Source organism: Callospermophilus lateralis, chromosome 16, assembly GCF_048772815.1.
Source record: "Callospermophilus lateralis isolate mCalLat2 chromosome 16, mCalLat2.hap1, whole genome shotgun sequence".
Classification (NCBI taxonomy): Eukaryota; Metazoa; Chordata; class Mammalia; order Rodentia; family Sciuridae; genus Callospermophilus; species Callospermophilus lateralis.
In genome coordinates, this window is record NC_135320.1 from 25,631,031 (window position 1) to 25,650,143 (window position 19,113).

Sequence of the window (19,113 nt, forward strand, 5' to 3'; positions counted from 1 at the left end):
TATGTGTGTAAAATATCTGGTGGATGATCATCACTTAGGAATAGATATTTTCTAAGTTTCCTCCTTATTCTTTGTTAGTACAACCTGTGGGGCTTACGGCTCTCAACTGAGCTGTTCACCATCACTCCTCTTACAAGCTGGCTCTAGGGGCCTTTGGATACAGTAGGCCTTCAACAAAAAACGTGTGAGCAAAGAGGGTGTTAGAAGGAGGTGAACATGAAACCACCTGGTGCACTTAGCAGGTACCCGCGGCTGGCCCAGCTCCCTGGGGGTCAAAGCGCAGAGGCCAACTTTCCAACTCTCACAGGGGCAGGGACAATCGCTCCTCCCGCTGGGTGCGACTTCCAACTCAGAGGAGAAATTCCCCTCCTCCAGGCCTTCCTAATTCCTTACCCCCCACCCCTCGGTTGGCCCTTCTTCCTGCCCCAAGGAGCAGAGACGCAGTTTTCCAGAAGAGGCCGGGCGGGAGGGGGTGACACAGCGGGGCGGTGCACGTGGTTGAGGGGTGGGCGGGGGGAGGGGAGTCCACTAACTTTGTAATTCAGCCTCCGAGACCCGCGGTGACATTCCTGTAGGCGCCGCGGGCAGGCCAGCTTCTCCTTCCCGGACCTGGGGGCGCCGCTCAGAAAAGCGGTCGCAGTGTGCAGAGTCGCCGCCCGCGCTGGTCCCCCGGCCCACCATCGCGTCCCCGCGCGCACTGGAAGGCGAGAGACCTGTCCTCCAGAATGGGCTACTTCTCGGTGGAGCCGCTCAGCCTCCCGGGCCTGGCGGTGGCGGTAGCTCTGTTACTCCTTGCCCTGTGCCTGCGCTCCAGGCGCATCAGGTAAGCGCCCGGGCCTTTGGGGACACGCATGCGCCTTGGGCCCCGCGGCCCGCGCGCGACCCCGATGGAGAAGGGAGCCCCCTCCATGATTTCCAGAGTAGACAGAACTTGCTCCCGGCCACTGGCGTTCTTTGGGAGCGTGTGTAATAACAAAAGCTTCTTCCCTCTCTTTCTCGTACATAGGCATACGGGTTGAAGCTCTGGGACCGAATTCAATTTGCTGCTCCAGCTTAGGTTGTAGTAATCCCAACGTTTGCAGTGTGCGTTGTGCATCGCGAGTGGCTTTCGCACAGGCACATTTTTTTGTGCCACGTTTCTGAATTGCTGCTTTATGGCCTAGAATTCATAGAGCGTCTCTGGAAGGGATTTGTTTGTTTGTTTGTTTGTTTATTTATTATTTATTGCATTTCATTCACTTGAAATTAATGTTTCAGGAAAATGTTGGTGGGTGGGAGGGACAATGAAATCTGGGTATCTGTGCCTCGGTTTACCTGAATGTACCTTGTCTGCAAAAATGGAATAGTAGCACTTAACTGATGGGAATTTTTTGAGGAGTAGTTGCGTTAATAGTGTGAATATACCATTGCTTTATTTTTATTAGGACAAGAAAATACCACAACCTAGAAGTGTGTCATTTCTTTAACTGATTTGAAACAGGGAAGTAGAAAAAAAATCATTCACCTGGAATTTATCTTCCTTTTTCCTCTGTCCCCCACTATCCCTCCATGCTAGTACAGTTTTCGTGCCTTTTTATTTTTTACTTTTATTTTTAATGTGGTTCAGGGAATCCAACTCAGGGCCTTGCACATGCTAGGCAAGCCCTCTACCATGAAACTGCAACCCCAATCCTAGTTTTTGTGACTTTTGAAAACCAAGCAGGTAAGTTTTGGGGGGATGCAATTGATATTTTAACATACATATTAACAGATATATGTATCAATGTATACATGTATATGTACATGTGATAGTTTGTTTCTCAGTGGTTTTTGGAAAAATCACACTATTGTACAGGGTATAATTATCCATAGACATTTCTAGAATGGCTGCAGGTGAATACTCCAGATAAGAGTACTTGCTTTTCCTGCCATTCGAATTTTCTAGATATTTCTAGAATGTGCAATACCTTCTTCCAGTGAGAGGCCTCTTTTCCAGTGACTGTGCTCTTGCTTTAGAGCAAAGGATTGTTAGGACACTTTAACTTCAGTGTTATGTGATTCAGTGGAGGTTCCACTTTCTCTATTTGCAGTATAAACCAAAGCCAGTGAAGATATAATTCTAGCTATCTTTTTATTAAAAGAGAAGGTGGTAGACAAGAAGGCTATTTGTTCTACTCCCACTTTACATGCAGGGCAGGAACAGAGAAGCTGACTAGGGCACTCTGGATCATTGATGGTCACTGGGGTAAGAATGTGGAACTTGGGGGAGTAGTTGGGAAGGCAAAAGGGCAGGTAAACTTTCTCTCCAGCTTTCTGAAAATAGATCCCTCTTACTCTGCATGGCTAAAAATTATTTTGCTGAGATATTCATGTCACCAACTGCCAACTTCTTCATACCAGAGAGACTCTATTTAAAAAGTTTGATACACTGCATTTCAGAATATAAAAGTTAGCTCCATTTGACCCAGTACCTAGGGAATCCTGTTCTTTAGTGCTGCTATTTCTGGTGTTTGGAAGTTTAATGCTCTCGGAAAATGTCTGAAGTCACCACTAAGAGGGGAGACCATGATTGGGAGTTCCTTATATATTCTTATCAATTTTTTTATGCTTATACTAATATGACTGAATATATGTTAACAACAAAAGTAGAATATACTCTGTTGCAACTTTTTCTACTTTATGATACATTTTACACACCTTTCTATGTCAGTTTATAAAAATCATTACTTGTAATGATTGTAGAGAGATCAGTCTCTCTCACACACACACACACACACACACACGCACGCAATAATGGATATATTTAGGCTCATGTGAAAATATTTATGTAGGACTGTGGAGTTGTTATCAAAATGTATATGAGCTTTATATTTTAATAGATGTTGTCAAATTTCCCTAAGTCCCAGTTTATGTTACTTCTAATCATCTATATAAATGTAAACTTCCCTACATGCTAATACTAATAATTTAAATTATTCTAATTTTATCAGTCTCATACTACAGAAGATAAAATTTATCTTTTATCCCAATTTCACCTTGCTTATTTCCTCAAAAAAGGAAGTTTGGATATCTTTAAAGGATAAGCTCTTTGTTCTTCTAAAACTTGTTTTTCTCTTGTGTTCTTTATCTGATCATTAATGATTTTTCACATACTTTTGTACCTGCTACAGTTATTTTTACTATTATAATTCATATTTATTTGAGAATTTCTAGACATACCTTCTTGTTTAGAAAGCACTTTTATATCACAACATGATAAAAAAATATTCACCACTGTTTTTCCCTATAATTAAATTATTTTAATTTTATTTTATTTATTTGGTGCCAGGGACTGAACCCAGTGGCGCTTAACCACTGAGCCACATCCTCAGCCTTTTTAAAATATTTTACTTGAAGACAGGGTCTCACTGAGTTGCCTAGGCCCTCACTAAGTTGCTGAGGCTAGCTTTGGACTTGCAATACTCCTGCCTCAGCCTCCTGAGCTGCTGGGTTTATAGGCATGGGCCACTGTACCCAGCTCATCTACTTACTTTAAAGAGATTTTATATATACATTTTTATTCTCATTCCATTTTTATTATTCAAACAACTATGTGTAAAAAGTATGTAATATAGCATATTATAGGAACATTGGATGTTCTGATGTAAAAATTTCAATGTTATATAAAATAAGTAAAATTAAAAAAAGGTGAAAACCAGCTCAGAGGTATTTATTGCCTTTGACTACCTATCATTGATTCTTACTCTTCTTGCTGAGCATTCTGATTTCCTTCCCTTCCTCTTTCTTCCTTCTTCCTTTCCATCCTTCCATCCTTCCATCCTTCCCTCCATCCTCACTCGCTCCCTTTCTTCCCAAGACAGGGTCTCACTCTTGTTGCCCAGCTTGGTCTGGATTCCTGGGTTTAAGTGACCCTCCCACTTATGCCTTCCTAGTTGCTGAGACCATAGGCATAAGCCACCATGCCTGGCCACTTTGATTTTCTTTTGTGCCATTCTTTTCCCCTGTTGAGAAAATGACTGTTGACACTGTCAACCACAGAAGCCACTGTAGTACTTCTCTGGGGAGACGTCATCGGATTGTCACTATGGGGCTGATGGGAAGTGGCTAGAATCAGGATGTAGTTTTGACTGTAGAGTCAACAGGATTTGCTAATGGTGGGTAAGGGAGAGAGAGGAATCAACAATGAAGCTTACAAGTTTTAATTTTTCAGGTGGGTGAATGGTGGTATCATTTCCTGAGATGGGGAAATTATATATATATAATTTTGTCATTCAGCATGGGGCAGTTCTTTAAGAATTTTCATCCTTCCATCCTTTGCTTTCTTTTGTTTGTTCTTCACTGAGTATACATATATTTTTTTCATATTTGGTTATCTGTGGAAATGTTAGATGAATCCAAACTTCACCATTTCTGGTATACAAATTCTATATCAGACATTCAGTGGTGGTTATATGTAGGTAACGTGTTTTTTGTGGATTGATTTTCTTTTTTTATGCTTATAGGCATTTTAAAATTACATCACTATTTTAAAATTATGTGTGTAATATGTACATTTAGCACTTAGAAAAAGATTAATGTGTCTTAAGGTAAAGGCTTTTCCACCTACATTCACTTGGGGAAATTGCTACTTTCCCAAAGTAATTTTACCTTATTTTTTAAAACATTTCCATCAGTCATATATGAGCATTTCAGTTGCTTCACATCCTCACCAATGTTTGATAAGGCTAGTATATTGGACTGTAAGCATGATCCTTCTAGATCCTGGATCATTGTCTTCCTATGAAGTATTGAATTTTGTTTTGGCATGCAGAGACATTTCTGTCTGATTATCTTAAACTTGTGAAAACTTAGTTTTATCCTTTATGAAGGGGAGTCTGTGGAAACTTGAGATACTGACTATGACTGCCTTCTTTGATGGGGCCATGATCTGAATGTTTATGTCCCTCTAAATCTCATGTTGAAATCTTGCCCCTCACACAAGTGGGGGACCCAATCAGGCAGACACTTCCGTAGTCATGCTCCTAAGCAGGGGATCTAATAGAAAAAACAGACATGTGGACACAGGGGGGCACCCAGCGTTAAGAGTGAGCAGTACATGGACAGGGGAGGAGATAAGGAAGGGAGGAAATTCCAGAGACCACAAAAAGAACAGGCCAGAATTGCCCCACTGGATTCCTACTTCTGGGGACCCTTCTCTTCAGAGAAGTCTCTATATCTCCGTCTCTTTTCAACAAACCTACTTCTTGCTTGCTAAAAATAAATAAATAATAAATAAAAGAAAAGAAATGTTGCTCCTCGAAGTGGTAATTTTAGAAGATGAGGGCTTCCTGAGAGCCAAGCAAGAAGGTGGCCACCTGAGAATCAGAAAACAGGCCCTCACCAGATACTGAATCTGTTGGTGCCTTGATCTTGGACTTCCCAGCCTCTAAAACTAGGACAGAACTTTCCCTTGTTGGTAAGCCATCCAATTTATGGTATTTTGTTATAGCAACTCAAACCCTGAAATCTGTCTCCCTTGGGATGGATAGCTCTTAGCTTGGCCTCCAGGCAAATTCCTTCCTCTGGGTTCTTTGTAATCTTACCTGCAGATGCACTCCTCCAGGGTTGGCCGAGATTTTTTTGGTTGTTTCCCTCTTGGTTTAGATTTTTCTCCTTGATTTCCAGCCACTTCATACTCTGAAACCTCAAGGCACAGTGTAACTTTTTGCTTTGAGTGATGTTGTTTACGGTGGACCTCATTCAACATGGGTCTGTCCTTTCAGAGTTTTCACTCCTTCATTATCTTTTTCCTTCAGTGAATATAAAATTTTAAAAAATATTTAGTCATCTGTGGAAATGTTAGGTTAATTCAAGCTTCACCATTTCTGGTATGAAATTTAATATCTGAGGTTCAACAGTGGTTATATCTAAGTAATGTGTTTGTGTGGATGATTTTCTTTTCTTTTTTAATTCTTACAGGCACTTTTACATTGCCTTTTTAAAATGGGCATTTCTAGCTGGGTGAGGTGAAGCACACTTGTAATCCCAGGGATTTGGGAGGCTGAGGCTGAAGGAGTGCAAGTTCAAGGCCAGTCTCAGCAACTTTGCAGGATCTTCAGCTGCTTAGTGAGATCCTGTCTCAATAAAAAATAAAAAGGTCTGGGATGTAGCTTAGAGGTAAAATGCTCCTGGGTTCAATTTCTAATACCAAAAACAACAGCAACAAACAACCCCCCAAAAGTGTGTCTTTTATAAAATAAAATAAAAATACGTATTTAAAATAAAACTTTGATAAATTCTTCTTCAATATATCAATACTTGTTTCCTTTGGAAGAACTAACATTACAGGTAGATGGTAGTGGTAGCTTTTTTTTTTTTTTTTGTCCCAGGGAATAAACATAGGAGCACTCAACCACGGAGCCACATCACATCCCCAGCCCATTTTATTTTTTATTTAGAGACAGTGTCTCATTGAGTAGCTTAGGCCCGGGCTAAGTTGCTGAGGCTGGCTTTGAACTTGCAGTCCTCCTACCTTAGCCTCCTGCTCTTGAACCACGGTGCTTGGCTGATTTCTGACTCAGATTTGAGGGGCACTTGGAAACCCAATTCATTTACAGCAAGTTGTCAATATTTCATTGGATATGTTTTTATTCATAAAGTCTCTGTTTACTAGTGATAGATTTAGTAATAGATTTAAGTAAAACTACTTTCCAAATTATTGTCAAAGACAACATATATAAACAGTCTGTGTATCAAAAAGCAGACATGAAAATAAATGTACCTTCATTCTTTTTTTTTGCTTCCCCCATTCTCTACAAAAAAGACAAAAATTAGTCCTTTTTGAAACAATTAAAACAAATATAATCTCTCTCTCTCTCTCTCTCTCTCTCTCTCTCTCTCTCAAAAATAAAAAATAAAAAAATAAATATAAGATAGTCAAGTCTTCTAAATAAAAGTGCTACTAGCCGGGCAGACTATGTTATATGGGGTTTTCAAAAAATGGAACACTTTAGACAGAATCCAAAGGTTTTTAATGAGTAGGTGAAATTAGTTAAAGAAAATGATAGGAAGGGGGTGATAATACAGATTTTTTTTTTTTTTTAAATCTAACCATTCTGGATGTTAGATGCAAAATAGGTCTTCCTAGCTTAAATTCAGAGTATCGAGGGACTGCATTCCTTTGGCAGATCTAGGGGAGAATAAAAAAACATTTCCTTTTCTCTTCTAGTTCCCACAGTTCACCTGAATTCAAATCTTTCTTCCTTATTCTGATACTCCTGCCTTTCTCATAAGGATCCTCGTGATTACATTGGGCCTATATAGATAATTCAGGATAATTTCCCCAGATCCTTAACTTAATCATACATTCTGCTCAACATAGTCTTTCCTCTGATCCCTAAAGAGGCACATATGCAAAACATATTCAACCCATCGCAGTATCCCCTAAAGTCTCAGCCCATTTACAACACCAACTCATATTCCAAACTATCATTAAAGCTCATCAGCTCAAAAGTCAAGATCTCATTATCAAAGTCATCAAAATTTATCTGTGTATGAGAATCTGAGTATGGTCTATCTTGGGTCAAAAAGGCTCACTTAAGAAGAATTTATGTTTTTAAATTAGTTTTAAAAAATGATACTGTTGTGGATCGAATTGTGATTCCCCCAAAGATCTTTTTTTCCCCTAATTTTAACAGTTTTTAATGAAAATTGTGTATAAGATTACTTTATTTCCCACATCTCATTTTTTTTCCCTTGTATTCAGTCTCTATCTGTTACTCATTTTGAGACCCTGAACAAATATTTCACCTCTTTGAAACATAATAATCAAATACCTACCAATGTTCCAGAATATTGGGTGCTTAATAAATGGAAGTTGTATGTGGATACTTTTGAGGAACCAAGGTATCCAGGGAATTCTGCTTTGAATTATTATCCAGTAGCCATTGAGACTATAATCAACTGCCTACCATAGAAATCTAATGGCAAAAAGGTAAACTGAAAATGTTTTCTCTTAGTGATTCTCACCTGTTGCAAGTGCTGTCAATGTGGGGTATAGTAGTGGACTGTATAGGTTACAGAATTTTCAAAGGACTGATTAAGTATTGGTTCTTTTTCAGTTTCTGTGTCTGTTTGGTTTTCCTCTGAGTCTGGCTGTCTCTGCGTGGATTATCAGTTACCTTCTGAACATGGTAAAAGTAACCTTGAGCCATAGTAATTAATTTCCACCAGCAAATGTCTTTGAGCTGCTTCTGTTTGCCTGTTCTGGGGGTTTTCTATTGCAGTGTTCCTCAAGCTAGCTGTAATGAAGGACTAGTCTTTTTCATTTTTTTCTTTTAATTTGCATCTGTCAAGGACTGCTTCTTTGTTAAATTAATTAAAAAAGAGAATTCATAAAATGGAATGTAAAAGGTGTTACAAACCCAAGGTCGTTTTCTTTATTATTGGATCTAGCAGACATAAAAGTGTTCTGTCAAACAGGTCTAAAAGATTCTTACATTTATCTCTTTGTAGATGAGTGACAAGAAAAGTTTGTGGTGGCTTGCAGTCAGGACTAAGGTTTGCGTAAAGTGTTCTTTTGAACTGTTGTTCAGCCCTCTCTTTTCTGAGCAAAGCCTTATTTGGAAGCAGGGATGATCTTGCCATTTGTGATAAAGTGACCTGGCCATGTGATAAAGTCTAGAATTTTCAAATATCATATGCTATCTGGGTTTGAAAGCCTAGAAGAGAATTGACTTGTGCAGTAGATTTCCCTGGCACTACCCAGAGATCTTTTTCTCCTAGTTACTGTTTGTGGGGGGCAGTCACAGGGTTTCCTTTCACCCCTCTCCCCTAACACATACATACTCATATCCCAAAATTGCTGTCAGTGGTAAGAAATAAGATTAAAATGCTGTTAAGGTAGTTTTAGTCCAAGTAAGATGAGTTGTGACGTGTTAAGGTTATACGAATCATGCATTGTTTTGAAATTTGATTTGTTGATATTACTGTTTCACACAAAAAATCATGTCTCTTTCTCATTAGTCATCACTCAGTATCTACTGGTTTCAGGAACTCCTGGGATTCTAAAATCCACAGTGCTCACGTGGATTGTATATAATGATGTAGTTCCCATGTACTTTGAATCATTTCTAGATTAATTTTAATACTGGATACAATAGAAACCCTTGTTATACCGTACTGTTTAGTAAATAATGACAAGAAAAAAGTCTATACCTGTTCGGTACAAATGCAGCTTTTTCCAAACATTTTCAATCTGTGGTTGGTTGAATTCACAGATGTAGAACCTGTGGATTTAGAGGACCAACTCTACTTGATTACCCTCAAACAGGACCCATGGGGCTCTGGAGCCATGGCATTGTTCCACTGCTATGCATGTAAAGAACTGGGCTGCCCTTATTAGTAGATTTTTTTTTCTTTCTCTCCCTTTTCTCGTAACAAAATATAGAAAAAAAAAAAAAGATATGGACAGCTGAGAGCAAACCATTTACTACTCAAGAGTGTGCTCAAGTTAGTAGGTAGATTTTTGTGTTTTTACAGAGGTGTCACAACACTCTCCTGGCACCTGGGTTGTTCTTCATGAAGCAATTTGTACACTGTTCAGTACTTTACCTGATGAAGCCCAGGGTTGGTCTTATTACCAATCCAAATGGGTTTTGACTTGCTTTGCTGTTTTACTTTGCAACATAAAAAAAGAAAAAGCAAAAAAAAAAAAAAAAAAAAAAAAAGTCGTGTGAGAATATTCCTATTGTGTAACAGAGGGAGGGGAGGACTCTGTTAAACAAACATTTTGTGGTTGACTTTATTTTGTGTGTCATCAAATGTTTATTTAATGGATTATAGGATATTTGGTACTGCCACTGGGTCCACATTTCTCAACATAACTCAATTCTATAATCACATTCTACTGAAAAGTCCTATGGAGGCTTTAAAAATGTCATCTGTTTGTTAGAGGAGAAAATCAATTCAGAAGTTTTGTTGAATTAGCAAAAATCTTTTATCCCTGTCGGAATAAAATCTTTGAGGGCTTGCTTGTATGGTATGTGGAACAATTTCTTAGCCATTGGGGTTGCTCTAACAAAGTGTCATATATCTTTTTTTTTTTTTTTTAAGAGAGAGAGAGAGAGAGAGAGAATTTTTTAATATTTATTTATTTATTTTTTAGTTTTCAGTGGACACAACATCTTTATTTTTATGTGGTGCTGAGGATCGAACCCAGCGCCCTGCGCATGCCAGGTGAGCACGCCACATCCCCAGCTTAAAAATTGGTTTTTAAACAACAGAAATTTACTTCTCTTAGTTGTGGAGACTGGGAAGTTTACGACCGAGGTTCCAGGAGATTTTTGTCTGCTGAGGGCCCATTCTCATATATGACTATCTTTAAGGTAGAAGGGACAAGGAAGCCCTCTTGGGTCTCTTGTTGGGGCACTAATCCTATTCCTGAGGGCTCCACTCTCATGACCTACTTACTTCCCACAGGTCCCACCCCCTAACATCATCACCTTAGAGGTCAGGATTTCAACATGTGACGTTTGAGGGGACACAGACATGCAGACCATAGAAGGCAATTTGTGTATGGGAAGTCATCCATTGTTCAGTCTTTCAGCATGGAGAAAGCAGTATTTTTATTTATTTATTTATTTTGCAGAAAGCAGTGCTGTGTAAGGCAAAGAGCCTAGATCCAAAACTCAGCTCCACTCAGGGCAAGGATGATTTTTGAGAAGGTGGCAAGGAAAATGGAAATGAACAATATTGAGGTGCTACTGTTGTAACCAAAAGCTTGGTCCTTGTCCTCGTTGCCAATCCAATAATGAAGACAAGGTCTTGAGAAAAAGGAAAACGTTTTATTGCTTTGCTAGCAAAGGAGAAACACAGGGGACAACTGTCCCCAAAGCTGTGATTCTACCTATCCATAGGAACAGGGGGCTTTTATAGAGGTGATTCAGAGAAAAATGAGATTAGGGAGGAGAGATTAGGCTGGAGAAGGTTAAGGAAATGAAGATCAGGGAGAAGTTGTTTATGGAAAAGAAGATCAGGGAGGATAATTTTAGGGAAAAGAAGATTGGGGAAAAGAAAAAAAAACTTAAGTCTCAAAGCCACGAGGGATGTAGTCAGAGCATCAAGTGAACCCCTGTTAAACTGTGTTCAAGGCTCTGGACCTAGAGGTTTTCCTTATTTTGTCTCATGTAATTTTCACTCCCATTCAAGAAATAGTTCTTATTAAGTTATTTCCAAAAGACAAAAACTAAAACCATAGGAGATTAATTAATTTGTTTGAACTATAGTGCTATTCTGGGTTTTGGTTCTAGGTTCATTAGAGCTGTGGTAGACAGAATAAAGCCCCTCAACCCCAGATATATTCACATCTTAATCCTCAGAACTGTGGATAGGTTAGGTTACATGGCAAAGGGGAATTAGTGTTGCAGAAGGACTGAAAGTTGCCAATCAGATAATCCTAAAATGGGGATTATCTTGGATTATTGGGTGGGCCCAGTGTAATCACAAGGGTCATTAAAACTGGAAGAGAAGTCAGAGTGGATGAAGTCTCTCACAACCCAATAATTTCTCCTCTGACCTTTCTTACGTTGTCTCAAATGTGAGCTTCTGGGAGACACTTCACATCCAAACCTCTAGAGGAAGACTTCACTTTCTTATGAGACATTATCCGTGTCTCTTTTTTAATCCATCAATTCATAATTAAGTTTTGAGGGATTATTATGTGTCTAGCTCCATGAATCTTAAAAATGTTTTGAAAATAGGTCATAGGATATAGGCCTTGAGACCCATGATTTTTTTCAGGAAGATGGATTCTATCATACAATTGGTTCAGACCTACTTACACCAGCTGCAGCCTGGAGGAGAAGACTTTGATGAATTTGAGGATTTGAGGGAATTGGGGAAAGGGGAGTTGTGCTTCACTGGTGTCCCCCCAAAAGGGTGGAACAGACAGAGCCATAGGCTGTAGAGGAAAGATTAATAGCTGCTTGTAGGAGAATATTTTTGTGCTTTATCAAGGCAAAGTCCCACTGAAAGTACTCCAGGTTACTGTTCTGTGAAAGGCAAAGACAGAAATATAGAAAGCTACTTTGCTGAATAAGAGAAGATGGCATCAATTATATCATGCATTTTTATAGCTAAAGTACTCATTTTTATGGCTTTGGCTTTTTTTTAACAGAAGTATTTGGGATGGGATATTTTTTTGTCTATAGAATAATGAAAAGGATTAATTAGTTCTGTAATTGCCGAATATAAAAATTAATAGAATTTTTAACAAAAGTGTAACCATAATACGATTTAAATTCATTGTCATTTCTCCTTACAACTTCATCCTAAATAGTTAATATTAATGAAGAAGAAACTTCAGAAGATTTATTTGATTTGTCACCTAGCACAATATCTAGCACTGAGTAGGTGCCCAGTGAATATTTGTAAAAAGAAGGAAGGATGGATGAATGAATGAACAGGCATTTTGATGCAGTAATTGTTAACTTTTTTCCAGTATGAGTATTTTAGGGTTGTAAATATTGATATCAAATTATATAAATGCATACAAAAATGATACCTAATATCATACATATCAAAATTTCTGCTACTTCAATTAAAAAGTGAATACTACTTGACCAGGTGCTTAACTCATATGAATATTTATAATTGGAGGTATAAACCTGATTGAATGCAGTAGTGGGAAGAGTAATAGCTTTGGAGTGGAATTAACCCACAAAATTCCTGTTTTTGAAAATTCAGAGTTAAAAAATATATATTATTAACTTTCAGATTTAGGTACTGGATTTGTATAACTGTAAAGTTTCACTCCCCGGCATAGATGGACAGAGTGCTTTATTTAACAAAACAGAACTCATTTGTGAAAGGGCTGAGACCATTTTTGATAATCATATACAAGTCATATCTATGTTTGGTCCTAAGTACTCTTAAACAGGTAGGAGGAGAGCTCATAACTTTTAAAGAGACCAAGTTTTCTGTCAAACAGAAAAAAAAAAAAATAAAAAAGTAAAGTTTTTCTGGTGGAAAGCAATGTTTTTTACTAACTGTGCCTCAGAATTCTGAACACACAACCTATTGTATCTATCCCAGGAAGCCAAATGGTTTGTTGTTGGATCACATCCAGTGAGGAATTAGTGTTGTGGTGTTGCATTTTGGTAATGCTTTCCTTTGCAGGTAGGATGTAATAATTGACATCCTGGGATGACAGATATCACTTTAAAGTTAGCTATCCCAATATTGTTGACTCCAGTTTCTGTTTTTGTATTTTGAGTATATAGTACTATAGATTTGTTTTGACTTGTAATATTGACCACTAACCCTTTCGAGCATTTCATAATAGTCCTCATTTTATTAGAAGTAGAAAGTAAATCTCATTTAAATAATGTTCCCAACATTATACAGCTAGGCTGTTACTACAGTTTGAGTTCAAATTCATAGTATTTGACTTCAAGTCCAAACTCTTAATGCAGTTTTCTTTTTCTTCTTCTTTTCTTCTTATTCTTTTTTAGCTCTTCTTACAAAAAACGTTCAGACATATACATTTCCCCTTTGGTAAAAATGAACATATTAAGGTCCAATGCAACTTTTAAGCATTTCTAGTAGAAACTTAACTAACATATGAATATACACATTTGAGCTTTTTGAACACAAACTATAATAAGTCTAAGAATAAAGACAGAAAAAAAAATTACTCTGTTGCCTTCCTCTCCCACTAGACTGCATATCATCTGCGGCTGATGGATCATGAACGAACACAGATCTCTTTCTCCCTATCCTACATACTGGCTTTTACACCCATTCTTCCTGGCCCAGCAGAGGATTAGGGTTCTCTGAGTGTCCTGACTGCTCTACATTCAGATCCAATGGAGAGAAGGACAGATGATGCAGGAACCTGCCATGTGACACAAAGATAGTGGCCAGGTTTAGAGTCACATCTTAATCCTCCTGAAAATTTGTAAAATTTGTTTCAGACCCACCATTTTATAAACGAAGACCACATGAAGGGACCTAGAATCAAAGAGGAAGGATGTTTTCACCCTTTGGGAATTAATTAAAAATACTTATTTATTTATTTTGGTACCAGGAATTGAACCCAGAGGGGACTAACTACTTAGCCACAGCCACAGCCCTTTAAAAAAAAAAAAATTAAGACACGTTGCTTACCAAGTTTAGTAGGGCCTCTCTCAGTTGCTTAGGCTGTCTTTGAAGGGACAGTCCTGCTGCCTCAGCCTCTTGAGCTGTTGGGATTATAGGTGTGCACCACTGTACCTGGATAAAGAGAGATTAGGGTGTTTCCTGTTTTAACAATTTTTCCTACATGGATCATGCAAACTATTGCACATGTCATTGCTGCTCTTATGATAATAACAGTCTCACATGCTACTTCTTTTACCTAGATAAGCAACATTAAATATTGAATGAGAAAGTATTACACACAGTTCAAATATTTGCTATGGCAAAGCATGGTGGTTACCGGTATATGTCTAATATGAACTTTTAGTCTTGTTTTGGATTTTGAATAACATTTTTCGCGTGGGCAAAGCATCTCAGCACTGTATTGTATAAGAATATGTAACTCTGTCCTTCTGTTTCTTTGTAGCCTTACATGCTACTTCTTTTACTTATATGCAGTGTGTATGTACATGTATATATGTATGTGTATGTATGTATACATATACATGTATACTCATATATATAAATATATATGTGTATATGTTTCAAACTAGTCCTACCCTTTTTGCTTGTCAGTGTGTTGTACCATATGGTCTAGAGCATCATGCCAAAAGACAAAAATATTCCTAGAACATATGAAATCATTAGTCAACTGAAGGAGGGTAGACTTGACCAAAGCATTTGTGACTCTGATATATTTATAGGCAATAATACATGGCTTAAATATCCAGTTCCAAAAAAGAGCACATATTTTAACCTTGAAATGGTAATTACTTCTTAAGAGAAATAACTCAAATGTAAAGTCTTTAGACTTTGTTTTTCTACCAAAATTGATTCAAATCAGTGTTTTTCTTTAGGAAAATTCTCCATTTCTATGTATGAAACTTGCCTCTCTTATTTTCATCTCTAGAGGTACCATGCACTTGAGCTCTTTGTGTTTTCAAAAGCATGGGCCTTGGAGACGAACCCCACTGCAGGTGAATGGAGTCTTTCGGTTGTGTATACCATGGCCACTACACGTTTTTCAATGTGTTCCGTGGATGGGGTATTTCCACCAGTAAAGAAAGGCCTAGAAGATCACATTCTACTGGATTTCTTGGGTCTGTGGAAGAAAGTTGTAATAATGATGTGATTCAAGGCTGTTTCCAGCAATTCCATTTTATAATGTGCTGGGTAATAAGCACAGAGATAAACCATAGAAAAACAAATTTTGATAGTGGGGCCAGATAGGAGAAAATCTTAGGACTAGGAACTGTTGGACTTGGTATTGAATTGGATGTGTAAGGAAAGAAGAAAAGAAGGAAAGTGATATTTTCTTTATCTCTGCCCCTAAGCTTTGATGGATATGTTGAATACTCAGTGCCTATGGTATTAGTGTTCTCTTTGGCAGTTCAGTGTGCAGACAGTCCTATCTTCATGCTTTGGAGTAGCTAAATGAAATAAATTGGTTAGCTGCCAGCTCAGGGTAATTCTCTCAGATGTCACATTTCCCCCATGATGCATGAAATAGTTTCTGCTGTCCTTTATCAAGATAATATCTTCTGGGTGTAAGTAATTGACTGAAGGGTAGTATGTGGCCTAAAAGCATTTTAATTTGGGATTTTTCAAGCTGCAATTGCTAGAATAGATCCTGTTCATCTAAGGTCTTGAAATTATAAAGATGTGACCTAGCAATAGTGAATAGCCCTTTGCCCAGTGTTGAGGGAACCAGGAATGGGGGAAGGTGAATGGAGTAGGCAAACGTCTGGTTGCTGGACCAAATACCACTTTACCCAAGGTTTATGGTTGTTAAGTTAAAGTAAGACCTGTCAGCAGGATTGTATATTTTTCTCCATTTATGATGCTTAGTCTAAGTAGGAGAAGGGAGAACATCACGCCAATGGAGTTATGGTTTTGTCTTTGATCTCCATGTGAGAGCAAGAGGAAAAGATAGTGATGGAGAGAACCACATAGTGGTTATGATAATCAACCATGTAATTTAAACTTGGAAATGAACAGGAGAGGACATTGAATAGGACAGGAACTTAGAAAAGGTCAAGGAATCTAAAAGTTACTGAGACCAAACTCTGCTCAGCCTGAGGCTGGTGTCACTCCTGACCTGAGCACATTCTCCTTTGCATTGAGTTAGTGTCTTGTGTTTTAAGGCTGAAAGAATTCTGCCAACTTGGACAGAAAATATGAAGAAAAGAAGAGGTGGGGAGCTAATTGACAGAACTTTAATCTTTAATCAAGTGATTCTTAATTCTCATACTGTATCAGAATTATTATTAAGCATATTGATTTTTAAAAATGATAACTATATTTCAGCTTCAAGATTCTGATACAGTTGGTGAGGACTGAGGAATCTGTTATGGCTCCACACTGAGGATTCACCTACCCTGGTGGTTTCATGACCGTGGTGCGCAGGGCACCATCTGAGCAGTGAGAAGGCATGGCTGCCACTTTTGAGGAACTCATTGTGGGTTTTTATTTGTGTTATTGTTTATTTAATGTTCATTATGGTGAGTATATTGGTTTTAGATTTATGGCTTAATAGTTTTATTCTTTATGGTAGATGAACACTTTATTGCAAATTAAGGCTCCCTAAATAATCCATGTGTAAAGCATGTCCCTTTTAATAAGCACTCAGTGTAGGGCAATAGAAGATACTGGAAAGAGCTTCCGTCTCTGTGTCAGCAAAGCCTGCTCAGTTGTGTCCTCCACTTCCCAGCTCTGAAATTCAAAGCAAGTTTCTCTTTGTGCCTTAGAATTTCCATCTGTAAATGAGGGGCTGTACTGGTACTGGAAGATCCATTTCTACTCTAATACCCTATAACTGAAACCACAGTTTCATTTTTTTTCCAAAAACTATTTTTGAGACTTAGGGGTGTTCTATCTTTTTTTAAAAAAATATTTTATTTTTTAGTTGTAGTCTGACATAATACCTTTATTTTATTTATTTATTTTTATGTGGTGCTGAACCCAGGGCCTCACACATGCTGGGTGAGCACTCTACTGCTGAGCCACAACCCCAGCCCTACCTTTTTGGTTTTATGTCACATTGTTGGTCTTACCTATTATTTATGTGGCTCCCCCCATCCCTTGTTATTGGAGTATTGCCTGGTGGCAGGGAGAAAACATGAATAATTTGCTTCCCAGTATGTTGTAGTGAAAAGGGAAAATTTCTGTTCACATCTACACACATATAAAATGCTATTGAGAGTAGTAAGTAGGGCTGGAGATATAGCTCAGTTGGTAGAGTGCTTGCCTATCAAAAAGGGAAAAAAAAAAAAGAGTAGTAAGTAATAAAGATAAAAAGGAATGATAAGAACATTGGGACTTGCTGAATTTTCTGGTAAGGCTGGAGGAAAATGACCTAGTGTTTGGAGGATGAACCTAGTCTTCAGGGACAAGAGGGGGTTCCCATGTTTTCTTAGTTGAAGTGCAAAATGAAGGTGGAAGCCTTGGCCAAGGCATGGAGATGAGGAAGAGAGGATGACATTGAGGGAGGGGAGAAGACATCAGTTCTCCTTGGAAGAGTAGAAGAAAAGGCTGCAAATACAGGAAGAGTAAGATGATAAAACTCAGGCCAGCAGGTGACATTGCTATGAAATGTAATGGATGGAGCACACTCAAGTGTTAATATTTAATTCTTTTTATGAAAGGTTGAACAATTAAAATTTAATGGGGAATCGAGATTTAAGATGGAGTAAAAGTTCATTAGAAACATGGAATACAAACTGGGGCTTGTGCATCCCTAGGAGAATGTGCAGAGGACAGTGTGAGGTCATTAGTTTCAGATCTCTCAACTTTCACTGACCTTATTTTTTTTCTAACAGTGATAGCCTGAAAACATGCTTTTGTGCCAAGGAATTTTCCTCCTTCCTCTTTTATAGTCTTCCAGCTCTCATTGAATCTCATCATTGTCTCAAAGTGTAAAAATCTCTTGGCTAGGGGAAAAAATGAAGATTCAAATATTTGTGTTGGTCACAACTCTAGTCAAGCCATAGCACCATCCCCTCCTGTAGATATCATCAAGGGATTATATTCCAATTATATTCCAATACATTTTACATTTTTTTTTTTTTTTTTTTTTTTGGTATTAGGAATTGAATCAGGGCACTTAACCAGTGATCCACATACCCAGTCCTTTTTATTTTGAGACAGATTCTTGCTAAGTTGTTTAGGGCCTTGCTGAGTTGCTGAGGCTGGCTTTGAACTTGTAGTCCTCCTGTCTCAGCTATTTGAGCCTCTGGCAATACATTTTACTTTTTAGGTAAAAATGTGCAATTCATTCATTTTTCTGGGTCAATTGTGTGCTACTAATGATTGTAATAATTTAATAATGATTTACCCCAAAAGGGCATTTTTAACAGAATGTGATGATCATGAACATCAAAACAATATTTTAGATTTTAATATGTATAATATTTGTTGCCAAAATGTATGATCAGTTGATCTATAAAAAACAGGTTGTAAATAATAATTCTATGCAACTCATTTTGTGTAGCTTTCAGTTTATATTGGAAAATCCAGGAATTAGAATCAGTCTAAGGTGGGTGATTCTTTTATTGAGGGCTTTGTTTTATTTTGATGTGGTTTGGTTTGGTGGTGGAGGTGGTTTCGTTTGGTTTTTGAGATAGGGTTTCCCTAAGTGGCCCGGCTGGGCTCAAGTGCTGCTCCTGCCTCAGCTTTCTGAATAGCTGGGACTATAAGTTCAGGCTATTGTACCCTGCTAGATATGTTTTCTTAATTGTCAAGGTAAGCATTTGATTATGCCTAAAATTAGAGGAAGCTTAGAATTCAAGCTTAGTTACCTACCAACATATAATCTTAGACAAATGACTTAGCTACTCTGGGCCTTAGGTTTTTTTTCATAAGTAAATTGAGAATGATAAGACCATCTCGTAGTTCAGCTCTGAGAAGTAAATTAAATAGCATATATTAAGTGCTTAGTATAGTTTCAGGCTCATGGAAAGCTTTCAGTGAATGGTCTCTTTC

At 38.0% G+C, this 19,113-nt stretch overlaps 1 protein-coding gene across 1 annotated transcript in view; it reads left to right on the plus strand.

Annotated features, from left to right (window-relative positions):
* The first annotated feature begins 539 nt into the window (after positions 1 to 539).
* The window catches only part of Cyp7b1 (cytochrome P450 family 7 subfamily B member 1), a 172,639-nt gene continuing 154,065 nt past the window's right edge, over positions 540 to 19,113 (plus strand). Inside the window, exon 1 of the mRNA XM_076836139.1 lies at positions 540 to 823. Coding sequence (XP_076692254.1) covers positions 726 to 823 — 98 coding nt within the window. The 5' untranslated portion in view covers positions 540 to 725. The remainder of the gene's footprint in view (positions 824 to 19,113) is intronic.